We start from the raw sequence: 23,509 nt of genomic DNA on the forward strand, positions 1-23,509 counted from the left end.
GTTCCGGAGGCGATGGCGGTGGTGATAGCACAACAATGTGAATGTATTTAACACCACGGAGCTGTACGCTTATAAGAGGCTCAGAGTGGTACATTTATGTGGTGTGTATTTACTGCGATTTTAAAAACAGTTTTCAAATGGTTAAACTATAAATTTTAGGGGTTGGGGGTTGGGTGGAGGTGAGCAAAGGGACGGGGAATGGAGACATCTGTAATAGTGTCAACAATAAAAATAAAATAAGAAAATAGTAAATTTTATGTTATGTTTAAGTTAAAAAATACATTAAAGGTTTTTGGGTGTTTGGTTTTTTTGTTTTTTTTTAACCTCTTCCTTAGAGACTGGAAGAGGCCTGCGCAGGCTGAACATGGAATTTGAGCTTGTTTCGAACTCATCACCTTTGCCCTTGGTCAGAGCCCTGGCCGGGCCCTGCCCGTGTCCCCCCTGGCCCTGTGCTCTCTCCATCGCCCTCTGTCCCCTGCTTCCCTGCCACCACAGCCCCAGCTCCACTCAGAGCTCCATTCAGTCTTCGTTTGGGAAAAAGCCACCATGAGCTCCTTCGCTAGCCCCTCGGCGCCTTCCAACCTGCGGAGGCCTCGTCTTAACGGCACGGAAGCCGGGGTCCCCTGGCCCCCACCTACCTGCCGACCTCCCTCACTCGCCCTCCCTCCTGAACAGCAGGCCGCCAAGTAAACCCACGCACCCGCCGCACTGTTCCGCGTGCATGGAGCCGGGCTACCCCAGGCCTGTGCGCGCTTCTGGCTCCTGGCGGCTCCTTCCACACACAGGCCTGCGCGTCTGCAGGTGGCGGGCTGGGCTCAGGCTGCCTCCCCAGGCGATGAAAGCAGTTTCCTCACTGTGACGCGTGGCTCCCGGGAGAAACGGATCAACAGGAACTGACAGCCGCGTGAAAGTGCCACCAAGGAGGAGTCCTGGGTGGGGTGGGGGTGCAGAGGCTGGGGGGGATGGGGGTGCAGAGGCTGGGGGGGGTGGGGTGCAGAGGCTGGGTGGGGTGGGGGTGCAGAGGCGGGGTGGGGTGGGGGTGCAGAGGCTGGGGGGGATGGGGGTGCAGAGGCTGGGGGGGGTGGGGTGCAGAGGCTGGGTGGGGTGGGGGTGCAGAGGCGGGGTGGGGTGGGGGTGCAGAGGCTGGGGGGAGTAGGGGTGCAGAGGCTGGGTGGCGTGGGGGTGCAGAGGCTGGGAGGGTGGGGGTGCAGAGGCTGGGTGGGGTGGGGTGCAGAGGCTGGGGGGGGTGAGGGTGCAGAGGCTGGGTGGGGTGGGGGTGCAGAGGCTGGGGGGAGTAGGGGTGCAGAGGCTGGGGGGTGGGGGTGCAGAGGCTGGGGGGGTGGGGGTACAGAGGCTGGGTGGGGTGGGGGTGCAGAGGCTGGGGGGTGGGGGTGCAGAGGCTGGGTGGGGTGGGGGTGCAGAGGCTAGGGGGGTGGGGGTGCAGAGGCTGGGTGGGTGAGGGGCACCCGGCCTGGGGTAAAGATGGGAGGAGGTGTCGCAGAGCCCAGAGCAGAGAGGTGCAAGCAGGTTTGGGCTCCACAGGGTCCCGTGTGGACAGGATGAGCGTGGGGCCCGGCAGTGCCTGGCGCTCCCTGCGAGTCGACAGCCTCAAGTTAATTTTTCCAGCTTTTCCTGTTCAGAACTTCAAACGAAGCCTGAGGTCAGAGGAGAGGAGCAGCGCCGCATCTTCTGAGCTTTGGCTCCAGGGCCGCATGCTGCTTTGAGGAGATCCGCGCCCTCGTGGTCTCCTCGCCCTGTTATTTCCCTGTTTCCTTGACCCCAGGGAGGACGACATGGAAGTCATATGCATTACGTGAAACCACCGGATGTCAAGAGCGTGATCAAAGTGCTGGGCGTGCGTCACGGCAGCTAATCGCAGGCTACGTCCAAGGGGGAAGCAGAGTCTGAGATCCAGGGGCCTCGGGGCTGGTCCCCCTTCCCCACCTGTGAGCAGGAGTGACTTCTCACCTCTCTGCGTCTTGGCATTCTCCATCTTACACCCTGAAATCCAAGAGGAGCTGCACCCCTGACCACACACACACACACACACACACACACATGCACACACAATGCAAAAATGGGGGTGTGGTTAAAATTCTTTTACATAGATGATATCTGAGGGTAAATATACTATTATTTTAATCTTCCGAAATGTTTGAGACTTTTGTGATAAAAATTTAGAAAATAGCCCTGGCTGGCAGCTCAGTGGTTAGAGCTTTGGCCCCTCACACCGAAGGGTCTCAGGTTAGATTCCTGGTCAAGGGCACGTACCTGGGTTGTGGGTTTGCTCCCCTAGCCCTGGTCAGGACATGTGCAGGAGGCAACCAACCGGTGTGTCTCTCTCACATCGATGTTTCTCTCCCTCCCTCCCCTCTCTGTTTCATCCTCTCCCTCCCTTCCACTCTCTCTAAAAATCAATGGAAAAAATATCCCTGGTGAGTATTAACAAACAAAACAATCAGAAAAGAAAATTCCTCTCCTCCAGCTAGTCTCGCCGCATGACCTGTGACCCCCTCCATCCAGGGCACCCTTTCCAGGCCTGTGCAACGTCACACCCCCTCTTCCTCCAGTATCAACATCTGCTCGGAAATGGGTAATTCCCCATCATTACATCCCTCTAGCATTTGGGATCTCAATACTAACTTCTTATCTACAACCGAGATATGATGGCTTTGTGTCTTCTTTAATTCCATCCTGAAGGCAGAGAGGGATGGAGATGGGGATGTCTTCCCGGAGCCCATAAAACACGTCATAGAGGCCGTGTCCACCTGTAGACACCCAGGTGTGCACAGCACAGCGTTACTCTAAGCCAGCGGTTCTCAACCTGTGTGTCGTGACCCCTTTGGGGGTCGAATGACCTTTCACAGGGGTCGCCTAAGACCATCGGAAAACACATATATAATTACATATTGTTTTTGTGATTAATCACTATGCTTTAATTATGTTCAATTTGTAACAATGAAATTGGGGGTCACCACAACATGAGGAACTGTATTGAAGGGTCGCGGCCTTAGGAAGGTTGAGAACCACTGCTCTCAGCGCCTGTCTCAGGTTCTGCTTTAAATCAGAAGCTGGTGTGGGTCCCGTTACCTCTCAGGTCCCCGACCGCTTGTTTTGTGACAGCCCGTTGTCCCACCTGGGCCTCGGGCTAACTCGTCTGGGCTGCATGTTAAGCATGTGCGCTCCTGGGCCCCACCTCCAGGTCAGCAATACGAGCAACGCTGGACCTGACGGCCTCAGGACTCCCGGGAGCTATAACCTGTCATGAGTGATGACAAACAGCTGGGTGGTGTCGCCATAGGACAGCATCTCTCCCAGCTCCTCCGCCTTCTCCCCCACACCCCCTCCGCCCTGTCCACGACTCACAGCGCGAACCGACGCTGTCATTCGCTCCACGGACTGGCTCTCCCGGACTCTGCTCACTCATGAGCCTAAAGCAAGAGAGTTCAGGACACAGGGGGGTTTGGGCAGGTGTTCTACAATCCAGGAATACTGTGTTGGTCATCTTTTAAAACACAATTGCTCATCTCTTTCTCATTACATTGCGCTATGTTGCATAAACTCTGCTGACTTAACTACGGTTTAAGAGGTACTTTCTGTTGTTCAGAACTTTCTTTTTCTTTTCATGCTTTTTTTTTTTCCTCAAAGAAAAGCTTTGTAAAAGCAGATTTCAGTCTAAAAATATGAATCCTTTCCTTTAGGAAATCACCACTCCCTTCCTCTCACATATTTGAGGAAATACTGCAGACCTAATGGTCATGATGTTTAAAAACAGGGAAACCCAACCAACCACAAAACAAGGTCCCGACCAGTGTTTCCACAGGAACCGACACAGCGAATGCCAAGATGATGGCAGGTGGGCGGGGCCTCTTTCCCCTCCACGTCAGGAACCAGCGGCTGAATGTTAAAGAAATCTTAAAGACAACAAAGGTCCCTTTCATTCGGGGGGCACACGAAAACACAGGACTGAGGCCTGAAGTTCCAAGTCTCTCAGACCTCCCTGTGGCTGAACGAACTGCAGGAATTCACGTGATAACCCTCCGGGGAGACCCTCCTTCAGAGCAGGTCTGTGCCCAGCGCCATCTCACCCCTTCGCACTGACCCTCCCTCTCCCCGGCTGATCCTGGCCCTGACCCGCCAGGGTTATGGGGTGATCACCAGTTGGCACACGGGGAACCATCCAAGGAGCCCTGGCTGCTCTCCCTTTCCTGCAGTGCATTTCAACAAAGTGACAAAAGCAGTTGAGAAAAGATTCAGGCCAGGAATGCACACACTTGCTCTGACTGTCCAAGGCATGAAGCCAACAGAACAGGAAGTCACTGGGGCCAGCTCCGTGGGCACCGTCAGCCCCTGAAGTGAGTGTGCATCGAACGTGTGCATGACACATGCGTGTTATCTACCCATTTTCTATGCAGTTAAGAGATCATCATCGGTAGGTACAGCACAGTTAAAGGACAGAGCAGTGTGAAGGCAGCGAGCTGCTACAGCCTGAGCTCGCACCTGCAAGGAGAGAGCTTGGGGAAGGCTTTATGCAGAACAAGCCGGAGAGCAGCAGGCAGTGCCATGGCTTCCGTCGCTCACCGCCTTGATCCAGGGCTGGGATCTGGGTCTCATTGGCTGTGAGATGAGGGCAAATGCTCAAGCTGGTTCTACAGTGGCTCATCTGTGCAATGGAGATAATATCAGTACTTATCTCAGAAGGTTGCAATAATACACACTTACACAACATATTGAGACATGTATATGTATATATCCTTAATCCATTTCCTCACTACAATGTCAACGCCACGGCGACAGGCAATCTTGATTCTCTGTTTCTCTGGTGACTGTGCCATGATGTTTTAGCTGAGCTGGGACGCATCCCCAGCATCTCTCCCTGCATGTTTCCGAGTCGGGGTTGACCACGAGAGAAATGGGCGCGATACTTGGAAGTCACAAGGGACTTCTTGCCTGTCTTTCCGCCCTGAGAGTCAGCACAGGGCTCTGAGCAGCGTGTGGCCACGCGTGGCAGCTGATCTGCCCACGTGCCCCTGGCGTGGGGCAGTAGCCAGGCGCCTGCCCCTCCAGGTCCCGCCAACCTCCTCCTCCGGCTGCTCTGGGTTCGGGGCCAGGCGAGTGCGAGTGCGAGTGAGCAGCTACGTGGCGGAGCCCTCTGGCGGGAGGCAGTGAGGGACAGACAGGCCTGGTTTGCTCTCATGGTCACAGTCTGCCCCATGGAACCCATGTCACACCTCACTTTCCTTCCTCCTGGCTGCCACTGGGCACAAGCTCCTGCGATCACAGCATCGACAGTCATCCACCCTTTAACAGTCACCGCAGCCCTTTTCAGCTGCATCTCATTGTTCAGTTTCCCAGCGTCAGGGATGGTCTCTTCTAAGGCCTCCACAGGTAAACCCATTCAAATCCCAGCAGCCACTGTGGAAAACAGTACGGGGTACGGGGTTCCCTCCAAAATTAACTAAAAATAGAACTGCCATATGACCCAGCAATTCCACGTCTGGGTATTTATCTGAAAAAATCCAAAACACTGTTGAAAAGACAGATGCACTCCTATGTTGATTGTAGCATTATATACAATAGCCAAGATATAAAAGCAACCTAAATGCCCACCAATAGATGAATGCATTAAAAAGCTGTGGTGTAGCCCTGGCCAGCATGGACCAGTGGTTAGAGCATCAGCCTGCACACCAGAGGGTACCTGGTTCAATTTCCAGACAAGGGCACCTACCTGGGTTACAGGTCTGATCCCTATCTGTAGTTGGGGCACAATTGATGTGTCTCTCTCACACTGATGTTTCTCTCCCCGCCCCCCCCCCTCCATTCCACTCTCTCTAAAATCAATGGAAATATATCCTCACTCTTTGGGTGAGGATTAGAAAGAAAAGCGGTGGTACATATATACAATGGAATGTTACTCAGCAAGAAAAAAGAACGGAATCTTGCCATTTGTAACAACACGGAGGGACCTAGAGGAGATTGTGCTAAGTGAAATAAGTCAGACAGAGAAAGACAAACACCATGTGACTTCACTTACATGTGGAGTCTAAAAAACAAAGAAACAAACTCATGATGCAGGGAACAAATTGATATTCATCAGGTGGGAGAGGGGTTGGGGGGAGTGGGTGGAAAAGGTGAAAGGCAATGAAAAGTACAAATTGGCACTTATAAACATAGTTCTGGGGATGCAAAGTCCAGTCAGTAATGTTATAATAACTGTGCATGGTACTAAATGGGCACTAGATGTTTTGGGGTGATCACTTCATAAGGTATATAATGTCTAATCACTATGCTGCACACTTGAAACTAATATAATATTGTATGTCAACTGTAATTGAAAAATAAATTTTAAAAACATTTCCAACAGGCCCCAACAGGTACAAAATATGGCCTGTGAGGGAGCCGTACACGCCCAAGAACCGATTTATATCAACAGAAACCTGGGGGACATTCCCAATAAAGGAATCACAGTGGCAGGAATAAAACGTTGGATTGGACTGAGTTTATTTGTATAAATATAAAGTAGCCTGTGTTATGTAATGTAAATTGAAATGGAGATTCGATGTGTTCTTGATTCAATGTGTCAGCTCGCGTGGCTGGGAGTGACGCTAAGTCTCTGACAACATTAAAGAAATAGCGAAGAGGAGGCTTCGGGACACAGCGAACGATGGGAAAGGTGGCGCTGGTCTCAAAGACACCCCGCCTTTAAGAATAAATGAAAAGGAACAGGGTGTTCTCCTCACCCGGGTCTGAGAGTCAGTGCTTGTGCGGTGGAACTCTGCCTCTCACGCCGATTTCAAGCATGACCATCGTGGCTCATTTTCCCCAGCCTTGCGTGCCATTTGCAATTTGCAAATCGTCTTGCCTGGGAGATGTGGTTGATTTGAATGAGATTCTCACGAAGTCAGGGAGCAGCTCAAGCATAAAAACCGTCCTCTCTTTCCAGTTGTTCTTTCACGATGGAGCTAGTCCCTTCTCCCCCGTTCCACGGGCTTATGGAGCCCACCAGTTTGTGGCTTTTCAGCGTGACACCAAACTTCCTGTTTCTGTCAGTTCAAGAAGTTGAAACGTCTTCATTTGTACGGTGATTTTAATTAACATGCTGGAAGCAGAATCCAGCAGACCATGTGCCCCAACCCTCGACCGGGAGGAAGCCAGAGGGGCCTGGACTCAGCGCCAGTTCTGGGCTTTTCAAGCACTCTCCCCGCTGCTATTCCCCAAACAGTACAGTGCTGGAATCTTAGCAGAAAAAGTCCTATTGATCTAAAGAATAAAATCAGCTGCCTGAATTTTTCTTCTTTTAAGCAGATTCAGGCCCAACATGTTCTTCATCTGCTTAAATTCTGCTTCTTATTATGAAAAAAAAACACATACTTTCTTTTTTATTTACCTTAATGTAAAGACCTTAGCCCTCAAACGGAGAACAATTATGCAGACTCGCCATGAATCTAAGAATCTGAGTCTCACTGTGGGAACTAAATGAAAAAAAAATTTTTTTAAAGTCTAGGTCTAAGTAGGAAGAGGGAAGTGTTCTGAAAATCATTGCCCAACGTTTACATCATGTGTAACATCCATCACATAGTTGATATCACTTTTGTTCCATGAAATTATTCAAGGGGAAAGATTTGGTCTCTTTCTCTGAACTTACATGAAATTTGCCAATAATTTTAACTTCTTTTAATCTATCATTTTTATTTCCATTGAGAAAAAAAATCATTTTTTTTTAATCACACCAATATCATAGTGGGAAAGTTCGGTTATCATACAGAGAGGATGCTCATTCAGCATCTGTTATTTATTTGAAAATTTTTTTAAAAAACTAACTTTTGGTTGTCTACCACACCATGTAACCCCAACAATATCTTAATCCCAATTTATCAAAGTACTAAATTCAGAGCAATTCATTGCAGTTTTACATTTTCCCGTTGCAAGGTATAAAAAGAGCATGGACTGCTGCTACCGCTGTCCGAGGAGCCTGACAGCTGTGCAGGCACAGCCTGCTGGTTAGTTGCTTCATGCGCCTGCACTGATTTGTGCCATTGCAGCAACTTCATGCTGGATTTTCCAGTATCAAAGCAGGGGTGTGGCCATCCTGTAGAGATAGCAATTATGCAAGTGCAAACGTAGGGAATTCTGCTAACCAGCACTTACAAACTGAGGCACCCTTTCAAAACAAATGTATATATATATATAGAGAGAGAGAGAGAGAGAGAGAGAGAGAGAGACTTTCCTCGAAGGTGCCTTCATTTTCTTTTGTAAAACATGACAACCTTTACAGTAAATCTCATTGTGTAACAATCATTATGGAACATTTTATAATAACTTCTCATATACTTGGACAAGTCAAAAGCGTTTAAGGCTCACACGTGTGACCTTCCTTCAAACTGTTTCTAATCCAATGGCAAGATTCACAAAATGCAAAGATTAGGAGGCTCTTATAAAATATCCAGTTCTTCTGACTTCTAAACATTTTCCATATTTTTTTGGAAATGTTTAGTAATGCAATTTATTTTTTTTAAAATATATTTTATTGATTTTTTACAGAGAGGAAGGGAGAGAGAGAGTTAGAAACATCGATGAGAGAGAGAAACATCGATCAGCTGCCTCCTGCACATCTCCCACTGGGGATGTGCCCGCAACCCAGGTACATGCCCTTGACCGGAATCGAACCGGGGACCCCCCAGTCTGCAGGCTGACGCTCTATCCACTGAGCCAAACCGGTTTCGGCTAGTAATGCAATTTAAACACTATTTCTTTTCTTTCTGAATCTCTCTGCCTTGGCAGTTATGATTAGATTTTTTTAAAATGATTATTATTAAATCAGAAGTTCTTGATCTTGCTTAATTGCTAAGCATTTTGATGCCCAATTATGTAAGGGCCTCCCTTAAATCGCATTTAAATGACATCTCGTGAACTACTTCTCACTTTGGGCTGTGGATTCGTGCTGAGACATTTACTTGAATTATAAGTAGGGTTACCATATAAAATAGAGGACATCCAGTTACATTTGAATTTCCCACAAACCACGAAAATATTTTTAGTATAAATATGCCCCAAATATTGTGTAGGATATACTTATACTAAATTTCTTTTCATGGTTTATGCAAAATTAAAATTTAACTTGGTGATATGTATTTTTAAAACAGCTTTCTTAAGATATTCATGTATGATAAAATCCCACCACTCTAATTGTACAGTTCAATGGCTTTTAGTAGAGTAACAGAGTTTTTGCAACCATCACCACAATCTACTTTTAGAACATTTTGATCACCCAAAAAGAAGCCCGTTAGCAGTCACTCCCCACCCCTGCCCCCTTTTTCCGCAGCCCTACGCAACCGCTAATTTTCTGTCTTTATAGGTTTGTTCATTCTGGACATTTCACATACGTGGACTCACACCACTCATGGTCTTTCGAGACTGGCTTCTTTCACTTCACGTGATTTCAAGATTCCTCCGCATTGCATTGTGTCTCAGTTCACCCAGTGCTTTCATTTGCTAAATCGGCAACCCTAATCCTGAGGTGACATAGAGGATCCATGCCTAGCACAAGGCCCAGAACTGTTCTCTACTCCCAGGCCCAGGTCCTGGAGCCACTCTTCCAAATTCTTGCCCCTCCTTTGTACTCAGCACTGGCCATTCCGGATTTGCAGACCCGGGGTCAGACCTTCCCTCGCGTAACAGGATTGGGGGAGTTAGAGGAGACGTTGACAGGAATCAGAGGTAAAGGTCGGACAAGGACTGGTGCCCCAGTTGGTGGCAAAATGGACCTGCCGCAGCCAAATACACAAAACCCACAAGCCCCAGGGAGTCGGCCTGGACGCCTGCTTCCACTCCGCTGGGCCCTTTCGGGTGCCTCTGCCCGGCTAGTCCCTTTAGAACGCCCCTGGATGTCGGTGGACAGCAGAGTCCCCCTCTGAAAGGCTGGGGAGGAAGGCGATACAATCCCACAGTGGGAGGGACCCACAATCGGAAGTTCAGGTGGGGCTGGCCTTGGTAGCGATAGCGGTCCCGGGGCAGGTGGATGTGATTTGGAGGAACAAAGCAGTCTTGCTGGACAAGTCCAAAGAGCTTGACTTCCCATCTGCCAACATTGCTCTTCCCCGACGGGGACCCCAGCCCCGACCTGCCCCACACCCCAGCCCCGACTCTCCTACTCACGTTAGCTGCCCTCGGGACGTGCCACTGAAGACCCAGGCCCTGCCTTTGCCCTGAGAGCCCCCCTGCTCTGGCCTCAGGGAACACTGGTCTGTGGGTGGCAGACCTCCTGGACCAGTTCTGGGATTCTCCGATCAGACTACAAAGGAGAAGCTTTAAAACCTCAGCCAACAACTTCGCCAAAAGATTTCTTTCTTTTGTTCTCTCTCTGTTTTCTTAAATATATATTTTTATTGATTTCTGAGAGGAAGGAGAGGGAGAAGGGGAGAGAGATAGAAACATCAATGATGAGAATCATTGAACGGCTGCCTCCTGCACGCCCCCTACTGGGAACTAGCCCGCAACCGGGGCATGTGCCCTTGACCAGAATCGAACCTGGGACCCTTCAGTCCACAGGCCGCCACTCCATCCACTGAGCCACACCGGACAGGGGTTCCTTTCTCTCTTTGTGCGACTTCCTCTGCCTTCCTCGGAGGTAGAGTTTGATTTTCTGATGGGACAGGCCTTAGGAGAGCTGTGTGACCCGCTCCTGAGGGTGAACGGGCAGGTCCTGCCTCTCTGGGGATGTGAGCAGGAAGTTCAAGGCCTTCTCTGCCTCGCGTGTCTCTGTTCCCTCCTTAGCCGTGTGGCCCTGCAGACCCCACACACAACAGACCGGTGGACGGCCGTGGGGAACACGAGCTAAGCCAGCCTGGTGCTGGGTTAGGCGGTGCAACACGGAGCGAAAACGCTGCGCCCCGACTCTCATTCCAGCCGTACTGAAGTCACAGCTGCACTTCGTGGTGGGACCCAGGGAAAAGGGACCTTGCACACTCAGGGGTGTAGTTCCACAGAAATGACGCGTTCTACAATACCGCAGCCTCCTGTGGGGGCTCTAGGAATTCTTATTCCAGCGGCACCCCAATAACCCCACTTTCCCCAGCAACCAGTGGGGACGCGGAGCCCTCCCCACCTACAACACTTTCGCCAGAAGGGAATTTCAGGGCCCCATTTCTAGACACGTGGGCCTTTCCAAGTCACAGTGCCAGTCCCCTGAGTAGGACTTCCCGATAGGATGGGAGAGTGCAGTGCGGGATGTGAACTGGGCAGTCCCACCCTCTTCCTGGAGCGCTGCCCAGCTGCCACACCCTCACCTCCACGGGACTGTCCAGGCCTCTAAGGGGCAGGCCAGGCACGGGACCCATCCCTGACTCTCTTCCCACTGCTGCTGGGATACGTGCCTTTAAAGGTTACATTGATCACCCGAAACACCAGTCAGAAAGAATGTATGCACCCCTATGTTCACAGCAGCACAATTCACCATAGCTAAGATCTGGAAACAGCCCAAGTGCCCATCAGGAGATGAGTGGATAAAAAGCTGTGGTACCTCTACGCCGGGGAATGCTATGCAGCTGTAAAAAAGAAGGATCTCTTACCCTTTGAGACAGCATGGAGGGACCTGGAGAGCATCGTGCTAAGTGAAATAAGCCAGTCAGAGAAAGATACATATCACGTGACCTCACTCATCTGTGGAATCTAATGAACAAAAGAAACTGATGAACAAAGTAGATCCAGAGACAGAGAAGCATGGAACAGACTGAGGAATCTGAGAAAGGCGGGGAGGGGGAAGGGGGGGAGTGACTAACAGGGGAGCTTATATGCATATATGCAAAGCCCATGGACGAAAACAACAGTGTGATGAAGGCCGTTGTAATTAGCTGGTAATTACTTACAGGGGGGCGGGGGCAGGTGCAGGGGGAACAGGGTCAATGGGCGGGGGGCACATCTGTAATACTTTCAACAATAAAGACAAATTAAAAATAAATAAATAAAATAAAAATAACGTTTATCGGTTTTTTCTTAATAGAAAAGAACACATTTACTACAGAAAACACTTTAAAACCGATAAAAGGAAGAAGACAGAATCGCCTATAATCCAATGGCCCGAGAGGAGAGCTGGGGAGCGCCCGCCTGGTCCTCCCGGGGTGTGAGTCTGTAGCCGCAGACCAGCGTCGCACCCACGTGCGGCTCAGTAACTTGCTCGCTCCTCAGCCGCTATCGCGCCCATCTCCCGCGTTACTACAGATCTCTCCGTGCCCAGGGCTACATGTTCGGAAGAAAGGGAACCCGCCAGGGAGGAGGGCCCTCCTTACAAAGAGAGAGCTGTCTGTCGGCTCAGCCCCGCGGGGAGCGCTGAGGACCTGCCAAGCCAAACAGCGGAGAAGAATGAAGGAGGACACGGGTGGGGCGGCTCCCCTGGGAGCGGAAATGCCAGGGGCGCCCAGTTTGCCAGGAGGCCCTGCCACCCACCTTTCTCCCCCGCCGCGCCGCCTGCCCTGCGGGTGCTGGTGCCTGTCCGTGGGAGCTTCTCACTTGCCCTCGATGGGCAGCTGAGGCCGGAGGAAAAGGGGGGATGGGGGGGCGGGTGCTGGGGATCAGGGTGGGAGGGCCCTGCAGGCCTGGGCACCTTCAGGGGGCGGGCAGTCTCAGCTTTCTTCCCGGACCATGTTTCCCTCTGGGAAGAAGCTGGGTTTAATGCCGCCTTCCTCCAGGCGAAGGCGCTTTGCACGGACGCCTGGGAAACGCCGTGGGCCTGGGAACTGCGGCAGCTGGGCCCCTTCTCTGAGTGGCTGCGCCCCGTTTAGGAGAGAGGCGGTCACCCGCCGGGCAGACGTCCCCTGGGGCTGTGAGGGTGGGCGTCCGGGTCTCCCACAGCCCAGCCAGGGGGAGCGGCCGGGGCCCTGGGGCCGGGGCAAGGGCGCGGCACCGGGTGGGAGTGGGGGACGCACTCAGCCAGCAGGGGCTCCTGAAGGCTTTACAGCCAAGTCCATGGCAGCCTTTTCTTTCCCCGCTGGGTTCCCATCGTACAGCATAAAGGCTCATTGTCCTGCAGCCGCCCAGCCTGTCCGACCACTTTGGGAATTTGTTCTGCTCCACGAAGCAGAGCCCGTCCCCCCTCCGGTCCTGGGTGGTGGGGGTTTCCGTGCCCGGGAGCCCAGCCACGCGCACAGGGGCAGCTGGCCCGTTTTCCAGGCAGGAGACCAGGCAACGTGGGCAAGAAAGGCTTTGCCCGCCCAGGGATTCGAGGACAGTCAGCACCCCACGGTCTGCGAGAGGCGGCCTCATCCTGGAAACAGAAGGGCCTGGTGGGTCGTTCTGTGTATTGACAGACGCTCTCCGTGGACCAGGCTCCTGAGCCCACTGCTCTCTGGCCTCACCTTGGCCTTCCCTCCCTGCCCTTGGAGAATCCCGTTTGAGTAAGAGGCCTTGGTCTCTGACCACCCTGGTCGCCTTCAGCCAGTCCCCCTGCCCTGCTGTGTCCTCGGCAACGCCCGTCCACTGAGCCCTCCCTGCTCCTCGGCCGTAGGTCCTCGCTCCCCTGGCAGCGTCCCCTCTGCCGCACCGTCCTCAGCGAGGGTCCTGAACAATGTTTAACTGTGTGCGGTGAGAAACCCCTCCGCCGATGAGTACCTGTAGGTAAAGATCGAGTGTAACATAACCGATTAAACATAATTCCACCTTTCCTTCCTGTCAGGCCCCTGCACAGACTCCTTCGGAACATGTATAACCCTATAACTGTTGGGGCTGAAACGGAATTTTTGGACTGGAACCCGGATTCTTTGTCCGCCGGAGTCGAAGAATGAATCCACGGGCAGAAGGTGGTACAGCAAAGGTGGAGATTTATTGAAGAACAAGGACAGACTCCCACTGGGGAGGGGGAAAGGGTCCCACCGACTTCCTGTTTCCCTGGTTTACTAGTATAACGGCTGCCGTTCCGTGTCCTGACATCCCCTCTGATTGGTCAACATTCCCGTTCGAATTGATTACTGTGGTGACTCCCTCCATTCCTTCTTGGCTTTCTCCCTTCTTCTTTATTTTGTAAATATAGACCTGGCTACTTCCAGTTCCCTTGTCTTATGGAAATGTAACTGCCCCTGGCTTCCTTGTGTTGTGGAGATGTACCTTCTCCCAGTCTGTAGCCCTGTGTTTTCCCATGGACCCCAGTTCTAAGAATTCCCTAAACCTGCCTATATCCCCCTAAAGCTCCCGTTTCAGGGTCAGTGAAGGAGGAACGCACGAGGCCCAAAGGGGTAAAGAATTGTGAAGTTATTAGGTCCCCTGGAAACGCGAGGGGCTGAGCCCCCACATGGCGTCAGCACCCAGGGATGGGCAGTCAGAGTTTTTAAAGGACTGTAGGCGAGCTTTTTCGGAGGGAAATTCTCTGGGCAAGTCCAGAGGGGAAAGTTACTGGTCTTAGCAAATGGAATGTGGTCCCACCAACCCCATGTCCCTGTCTCCAGCCTTCCTTTCATGATTATTTCATAGAAAAGGGGAAAACAAGCAAAACCAAATCTGAACTGCATTCAAGAGAGCTGCAGGCGCCAACTCCTTGCTCTGAAAATTATGAAGAGGAAGAATTAAGTTCCTAAAAACTCTATTTTAGGGTGACTTAATGGGTCTAACAGATGAGGGGGGAGAGTTTCTACACAGAATAATTGCAGCCAATGAACGCAGAAGAGCATTTTAAAGTTACATTTTGCAACTTCTAACGAATTGAGGCAGACTATTGCGAGATGGCTGTTTAGCTAAAACATGTCATAAAGGGATTAGGCTGTCATCCTCGAACCCACGGAGCAGTCCTAGCCCACGAGAGGCGAGGCAACCAGACCCTGTGTGTGGCAGTGGCATGTGTAGCATGCCGTCATGAGATATAACCGCAAAAAGGAAAGGCGGGCAGGAACCCCGGGACGCAGGCACGCCATGCTCCCTAACTCCAGTCCACAGCAAACACGGGGGACAGGGACACAGGCCCAGTGACACCCTGGGAAGAATCAGCCGCCACCAGACTGTGGAAAAGTTTAAAGAATGACTCCACTTCAACACCTCAATGACAAGGGATGAAAAGGGAGCAGGGACTGTCCTACAGTAAACGAAACTTTAAAAAGACTTGGGAGACATAACGCTGGGCCTTATGTGATGCTGATTCAAACAGGTCGACTAGGAAAGACTGCTGAGTCAGGAAGATTGGATCTATATTGTGAATTACACTCAGTAAGGAATTATCGATAATTTATAGGGTGTCCCAAAATTCATGCAAGAAGTAATTTTGATAGAAAACACAGGTTTATAATTAAAAATTGTAAATTTTTTATTGATTCAGAAAGTATACAGTATAGGGTTATGTATGGAATAGCACACCGGGTAAATGGCCTCCACGGCTTTGCTGGCACAGACACAAAGCCATGGTCTTCATTGGTCTTCATTGTCCCTGCTCCTGGGCCATAATTGGTACTTGGTAATTGAAAGGGCGAGGGCTATGCCCTCCATCTTACCCCGTACCCTCCATGTTGGGGCAGAGGCCATGTGCTCAGAAGAGTGCCTTCTTCCTGGAAGCCCAGGCCCCTGCTGGCCACGCCCAGGATTTCTTTGAACTAACCAATGACAAGCAAGGGCTGTGCACACCATAGAGATGACCACATCCTGTGTAACAAGACCCGACTTGCGCCTGGCCAATCAGCAGGGCCCACAGTCAGCTCCCCTCCCCTCACTATTAAAGCCCTGATTTTCTCATGGGTGGCACTCGGTTTCCAGTCGCTGCGTTGACTGGAGGCCCGGGTCGGGTTAGCTAACTCAATAAAGGACCTTCTGCTTTTGCATCGGACTGGCTCCCTGGCGTGGTTTCTTGGGGATCTTGAATTCTGGGCATAACAGTAATGCTTATCAAATTGAAGGGATTGAAATCAAAGGGCAACAAATATTAGAATCTGATTCAATAAACCAAGTAAAATTAGGCTTTTATTTTGTTGTTGTTGTTGTTAATGCTCATGCAAAATTCAAATCTTGAGTGAATTTTGGGACACCCTATATTAATAATGCATTGTGGCTACCTTTTTAAGACGTCCTTTTATTTATGGGTGGAATTATATAAGCAGGGACTAGTTGTAGGTACAAGACCGAGTAGATGGCCAAGTACCAGCAGCTACTAGAGCTGAGTACAAGCACCTGAGTGTGTTACAGTCTCTACTGTTCTGTACGTTTGGAAGTTTTTACAATAAAAAATAAAATGCAGCAAAGGATGGCAATCAGGGTGGAGAAGACACTGTGAACGTAGTCTGAGCAGCGATCAGCTCTGGTAAAAACCGTGAGCCATCCAGGGCTCCTCCGTCCTGGGCCTGCAGAATTCAGCATTTCCTCTCCAACACAGACAGGGCTTCTTTTTTCTGTTAAATCTGGTTTTGGGATTCAGCCCTTTGTTGAGACAATGATGTTGATTATCACCCAACAGCGAACATTTTTCAGACTATAATCTCCAATCTGATGAGCATAATAAAGCTAAAAAGAGACGAGTTTCATCTCCAAATCCTCCAATTCCAACAGAGAAAGCCCCTCCCAGCAACAGCGGTGGTGATAGCAGCTGCTTTCTTTCCGTTCTGAGTCCCCCCCCCACGCCCCCCCCCCCCGGGATTCTCTTATCACCGAACGTGACCCTCTGGGGCAGGAAGACAAGGCCGGCTTCACTCAGCGGGGGCCGGTCCGGCGACACGGGAAGCCGGGAAGCACGCGGCCCCGGCACTGGCAGGTGGATGCGGCCAGCACGGCCCTCATCACCTGGAAGCGCTTCCTGGATTTGTTTGTCCTGCAAACATGTACGGGTGCCCCAAGCTCAGCTCACATCACAGGATCCGCCAGGAGGACGGGGACGCGTTTCCAGACCAGAGAAACGGGGTACCCGCGCGATGGACAGGAAACAGCTCCCACATCCCGCCCGCAGCCCTGCCTCCCGCTGCTTCCTCACTCCCCCCGCGGTCCCTCCACTGTGGCTGCTGTCACATCGTGAAAACAGTCACACACACTGACAAGTACGGTGAAATGAGGCTCCCACGCGCCTTTGCCCACCTTCACCAAGTACCAACATCGTCCGACACATTCCTCCCAACCTGCTTTGTCCCGCGTCTGTCTTCGGAGCCCTGGGAAGTAAATCGCAGACATCCCCTCAGCCTCCCGTCTCACCCCCGCTTCCGGGGCGCTGGTCACCCTGGCGGCATGTTTACACGCCATCTCCTCGGGGCCATGGGTCTTCAGGAACCGGTCCCGTCATGGCTTCAGCAACCAGCGCCGAAACCGGCCCCCGGTAGGCGCTCCAGACCCTCCCGCCGCTGTGGGACAGCTGCATGAGCCACCCCGCCAGGCCCTTCCTGAGTTCCTGACCCTCTGAAACAGTGGTTCTCAACCTTCCTGATGCCGCGACCCTTTCATACAGTTCCTCATGTTGTGACCCAACCATAAAATTATTTGCGTTGCCACTTCATAACTGTAATGTTGCTACTGTTATGAATCGTCATGTAAATATCTGATATGCAGGATGGTCTTAGGCGACCCCTGTGAAAGGGTCGTTCGACCGCCAAAGGGGTCGTGACCCACAGGTTGAGAACCGCTGCTCTGAAACCACCCAAGAATGCTTGTTGTTCTAGGCCAGTGGTCGGCAAACTGCGGCTCGCGAGCCACATGCGGCTCTTCGGACCCTTGAGTGTGGCCATGAAGTTTCAATTGCACTGTATGTGCGCACCCGCACGTGGTATTTTGTGGAAGAGCCACACTCAAGGGGCCGCAGTTTGCCGACCACGGTTCTAGGCCATCTGTCCTGCAGCAATAGATACCCAGAACATCAAGCAAGTCACTTAGTCCCTCCGTGCCTCAGTTTCCACATCTGTACAAGGGGGACAGTAACAGTACCGACACCACGCTGGGCTTTTACTAGTATTAAACGAGGTAAGCACACAACCACTGGCAGGTTGCAGCACTCAGTAAGTGCTGGTGACCACCGTCTGGGAACAGTCAGCAATCCTGACCAACCGAATACGGACGGTCAGCACCAGTCCTCTGCCAGGCGTGCTGATTTCCGTGGCTGAGCATCCACCCCCAGGTTGCTGTGGGCTTGCATGCTTTCGATGGCTGGGGAGAAGACAGAATTTACCATACTTTGCGTGGCGTGCACACCCTGAAACCGGGTGTGCATGGCAGTTCTGACTTGGGTCCCATCACACAAACCCCTGCCCCCGCCTCCCGTGAAACACTTTGGGAAGCAGAAACAGCTGGGCCCTGAGACCACCTCTCTATTCTCAGGTCAAGTCCACTGAGCGGAAGGGAAGGTTCCTCCCAGATTTGATCTTTGAAGAAACCCTGAATAGGACTCAGCTATGACTTCCTTTGCCCTCCCATGGAAACATGGCATTCTGTACTTTCAGGGGATTGTAGGCAGCTGTTTGCCCAGGTGAGAGGATGGTGGTGGAGCCCACCGGAGGCAGGCGTGAGGATGGCGGGTTAGGAATGTTTCAGAACAAACCCACAGCCAGACCACACGCACGTTTGGTGTCCTGCATTCATTCGTTCAGCCGTCTCTGATCACTAGAGTCGCACCCACCTGCTTCTCAAAGTCAGTCGTTACTGCTTCTTCACTTCACCAAGAGATAGCACACTCCATCTCGAAGGCTTTTTCACACAAGCAGCCAGGACACTTTAGGGCCTTTTCTGGGCTTTTGGTCAAGAAGGGAGATTCCAAAAGGCATTTGCTGGGACTGCCTGTGTGAACCCTCCCCTCAGAAGCCCGAGCTTACCTTTTCCATTTGCTGGGTTTTGTCCTTAAAAGTACTGCCTCTCATGCAATGCCAATGTGGAAATCACAACGGGGCATTCTTAACAGTATCATCGGGGAGAATATCAACTGGAAGACTTTTAATATTGTGGGTGGAGCTGTAACACTGGCCGTGAGAGAAAGGACTCAATTCAAGCCAAAGTCAAGAACCTTTCCTTCGAGTGACGCGAGACACTGAAAGCAGCCGGTCCCCTGCTCTGTACCGCCTGGCGCCGGGGCCCCAGGGCACAGCCGTGTCGCGGACTGAGCTCAAAGTGAATGAGAGATAGCTGCAGGCACGTTGAAAGAGAACACATTTATTTACACCAGTTTCCTTTTTACAACTCCCACACGTTTAAATAATCAACATTTCCAGGAAATCAGGTAGTTTTAAATTAAAATATTTAAACAAAGAGATTTTCACAATGTGATTTTTATTTACATGAATTTTCAAGAACCTAAATGGTTGTTTTTAAACTGCACAACGTAACAAAAAGCTCTTATTTAGACCTTGAATCTTTTTAAAAACTTTCCTGTTTGGGGGATTACGCTGACGACCAGGTCCTTGCAGTTTGGGTCCTTACAGATAAGGGTCTTAATGACACACACAAACCCGCCCCACAGACGAGCCACGCTGGGTGGGAGCTGACCCCTCTGACAGGATTTGGTGGTCCGCGAAGCCACGTGTGAGACAGCTCAGACGGCTCCGATGGAAGCTGTCGGCAAGAGTTCTGGATCGGTCACGGTGGCTGCTCAGCTGTGTCCGCGCCGTGAGCACACACTGAGCTGTGAGGATGACCCCCTCGGGGTGAGCCCGTGGGCTGCGGGGGATGGAGAGCTTCCCGAGGACCCGGTGCGTGCCCCTCCCGTGCCCTCTGTTAGGGCTGGGTTTTCCGGAAGCTGCACATGCACTTCACTGCGTTGAAAAGAATTTACTGTTCACAAAAGACTTTCACCAATAACGGTCTGACAGCTGTCACGTCGCACGGACAGATTTCAAAGATTTATTAGTGAAACTACGCAGAGGACAGGCTTTGCTAATCTCTTACGCACGAGTTCCTCTGAATAGTTGGTATAACATCCATTAAAAAATAAAGATTAACGTTCACCACGATCAACGCTACAGCTCGGAATGAAAGCCTCAGGGAGCTCTGTCCAGCGTCTGCGAGCACGGCCAGGCCCGGCAGGAACGTCACGCAGCGGCGATGGAGGCGTCGTCCCCGAGTCGGCCCTGTGGCTTCGAAGTGAGAAAACAAGATGGTTTACAGAGTAATAGTGACCTATAAGCTCTCTTAATTGAACAGATTTTTAAATTCTTGGAACTGTTCACAAAAACAGTATAAACATGTGCAAATACCAAAATAAATGTATTTGCCTTTCATCTCGGCTTCTTTCTTCACTTGAATTGGGGCCAGCAACTGTGTGCTAGGTCCCCTGTTCCTTCTGACCCCTGCAGACACCCCCAGCTGATCAGGCACCTCCACCTGCCGACCCCACCTCAGCCACCTGGTGTTCTAGCGCCACTGCCAATCTATCACCACTGTTGGTGGAGCAGAGGGTATATGGGAAATCTCTACCTTCCTCTCAGTTTCACTGTGAATCCAAAACTATTTAGACACTAGAGATCTAAAATCATGAATATGGCTTTTCTGTTTCGTTTCGAACAATTTAAAGTATGGAATAGGATAAAAGCTTGGAAGGGTTAATAAAGCAATTTTTCTGCAGATGCAAAAAAGTGTGTAAACCTAGAAAAATAAAAGCTAGAGAAATTATGAAGGACACATGAGCAGAAACTAACTTGTAATTTACCAAGTCCCAGGTAACAGAAACAAGACCCTGTTCCCCCAAACTTGACAGACAGGAAAAGGGAAACTGTGCAATGGAACCTGCCATTCCCAAACGGGCACCAACGGAAAAGAAGAGAGGTTCACACATGCTGAGAACATTTGCCTAGTGGGGAGCACAGACTATCGGGGGGCAGTCTCGGCTCAGGCATTGCGAGTGGCTGACTTGGGAGGCGAAGCGCGAGCTACACGATCCATCTGTGTGGCCACCTCCCTGTCACACTATGACCACCCACCCACCATCTTCTACTACAGGAACCTGGAGTAAGTCAGAACAGTGAACCCCAGTACAGTGCCCAATAGATGGCCATTTTCAGAAAAGACTCAACCTACATAACTTTATTAACCAATGTCACCCAATAAATTCAATAAAAAAAGACCCCAATTCAGTATTACACCATTAAACCGAGAGAATTAGGAGAATTCAGTGATCATATTTAGAAAGTTAATCCATTTTGATTAAAAATTAGTTACAAGTTAACTATAATTTAAAAACATACTTTATGAAAGCCAAAGAAAAAACACTTTTAAGGATACTATAAAGATAAGTCATTTACCTAAGGGAATAAACATTTTTTTAATTAAATTCTATAAATATAGTAACTTTATAGAAATGGATAGCAATACTGCCAAATGCAGAGGGTAAAAATCACAACTATCACTGTGAGTCCCAAATCATTGTTTAGCGATGTTTACATGGAAAACAAATCTTTTGTTTGTTTTCAAGACAATATATTTAAAAGGCAGATGTCCAAGCCTTACCTTTACAAAAATACTGGTCGGTATGAAACGCCTGAGCAGCTGGTTTGTGAAGGTGGGAAATCTAAGCAGGTTGATGTTGAGAGATGGCAGCTGTTGGTATCCGGCCATGAGAGGATAGAAGTTGTATAACATTTCCTGTTCGGTGCCAGGTAAGATCCGTAACCGAATCTAAATCACAAAAGTCATAGATAATCAGATACACAGGTCTGCAATATCTTTGTCGTCACCCCTAGAATATTTACAAATGTTTGAACACCCAAATCTCTCTGGTGAATATTTTCTCTCCCCCATTCCATCCTCCACAGATTCCAAAAGGTAAGGCTGAATTAGTACCACACGGATGATACGTGTGTAAGACATATGCATGAGCCTGGCAGCTGTGGCTCAGGAGTGGAGCATCGACCAACGCACCAAGAGGTCCCCAGCTGGATTCCGGGTCAGGGCACATGCCGGGGTTGTGGGCTCAATCCCCAGTAGGGGGCGCGCAGGAGGCAGCCGATCAATGATTCTCTCACATCTCTCACTGGTGTTTCTATCTCGCTCTCCCTCTCCCTGTGTCTGTCTGAAATCAATAAAAACATATTAAAAACTATGCACATGATTTCTGTCTACCAAGACCTAAAAGGCAACTATACCAGCTTAAAAATGAGCACACTCGACGGAGTGATATATTCTGTGTCGTAGGCCAGGCAGAGTGCAGTCACAAAATAATAAGGAAAAGTATCTTTGTAAACATGACGTCAACATAAGACACACTAGTTGTTTCTTGTGGTTGTTTTTTAGGAATTTTGTTAAGGTGAGTAACTTCAGGGGGAAAAAGATGTTTACAAATTTTTAACAATACTTTAGAAAAGAACACAAACTGGTAAGATTTGGGTATTTTACATGATCCAATTAGTTTTAAGTTAATATGTGAAAAAGATGAAGACACGCAAGAAAAGCTTACTCATTTGCAAATGAGTGCATACAGGTCCATGCCACAGATAATATATGTACATGTGCACCAATATACCAGAGCTAAGATTATACTTACTGTGTACAAGTTTAAATTAGTGTATGAACTAGAGTATGCATCATATATAGTTCTATTTTGCATACGCAGGGCACAGATGACTAGTCAGGGTATGTACTTCCAGGTGTTATGACACATTTGTTCCTCTAATTATGTTCTACTAATAAAAAGTACTTACAACAAAACACTGCACTAGCAGTGCTGAAGAGAATTAGGCATTTTAATACAGGTAGTCATGCCTCCAGTCCTCAAAAGCAGACAGACAGACACACACACACACACACACACACACACATTAGTCATTAAAGGGAAATCTAAGATTTTCATGAATCCCATTATCCAGCCCAAGGATTTGTGAACTCTTGTTTTCAAGGAGAAAGGACCTATACATGTGATCGCAATGTGAGGTCTGCCCATTGATCCCGCCTCTGTAACAATGTCCTCAATCCACAGAAGAGACTGAAGATGCACTCCTATCAGAATCCCAGGTCCACGGTCAGTCTTATCAGCCCACGCGACGTGCACAGCTCTCCACGCCCTGCCACACCTGGTGCCTACAGGAGCACCCCGGTGAGATGCGAACTGTACCTGCTTAAGGCCCGAGAACATAAAGGCGTCGCTGGGCTCCACGGAGACCTCCAGGTCCTGAACCAGGTTGGTCTTGTTCTGCAGGTGATACCGGACGGGCAGCGACTCCCTGACTCGGCCGAACGACGGCAGGTCTGCAGCGAGGACACGATCCTCTTGGTTAGAAAACAGCTCAACCTCTGTGGGGTCTTCTTGCAAATTACTCTCCTTCTACGACACACGGGCTTATTTAAACTATCAGTATCCCTGCGCTCTTGCTAAATAAAACTTCCTGATTGAAAAAGGCCACAGGACTATGAAAAAACAGGGGAAGACGATTCAATATCTCCTTTGAAAGTGGCTGACTTAGAAAGGGTGTTGGCTGTCGGAGATGAATTATATTTTAGGAATAATTTAAAAATCTACCAAAGGTTTCCCCAAGTATCAACCGTGGTTCAAAAAGGGACGGCAGACATCCCGTGCCACTGATGGGGGCACATACCATGGAACATGAAGTATTCCTGCCCCAAACCTGAACCTGAATCTGACCACACCTACAGA

General features: G+C 50.1%; 1 protein-coding gene across 2 annotated transcripts in view; it reads right to left on the minus strand.

Moving 5' to 3' along the window:
• Positions 1–19,064: 19,064 nt before the first annotated feature.
• The window catches only part of TRAPPC11 (trafficking protein particle complex subunit 11), a 34,007-nt gene continuing 29,562 nt past the window's right edge, over positions 19,065–23,509 (minus strand). The window contains exons 28-30 of one of the 2 annotated variants that reach the window (XM_059685722.1): positions 22,970–23,103; positions 21,370–21,537; positions 19,065–20,000 (exon numbers count right to left, since the gene is read on the minus strand). In XM_059685722.1, coding sequence (XP_059541705.1) covers positions 19,956–20,000; positions 21,370–21,537; positions 22,970–23,103 — 347 coding nt within the window. In that variant the 3' untranslated portion in view covers positions 19,065–19,955. Of the gene's footprint in view, positions 20,001–21,369; positions 21,538–22,969; positions 23,180–23,509 lie in introns of those variants that run through there. The other variant, XM_059685723.1, reaches the window with a different exon arrangement.

This window comes from Myotis daubentonii, chromosome 2 (assembly GCF_963259705.1).
Source record: "Myotis daubentonii chromosome 2, mMyoDau2.1, whole genome shotgun sequence".
NCBI lineage: Eukaryota > Metazoa > Chordata > Mammalia > Chiroptera > Vespertilionidae > Myotis > Myotis daubentonii.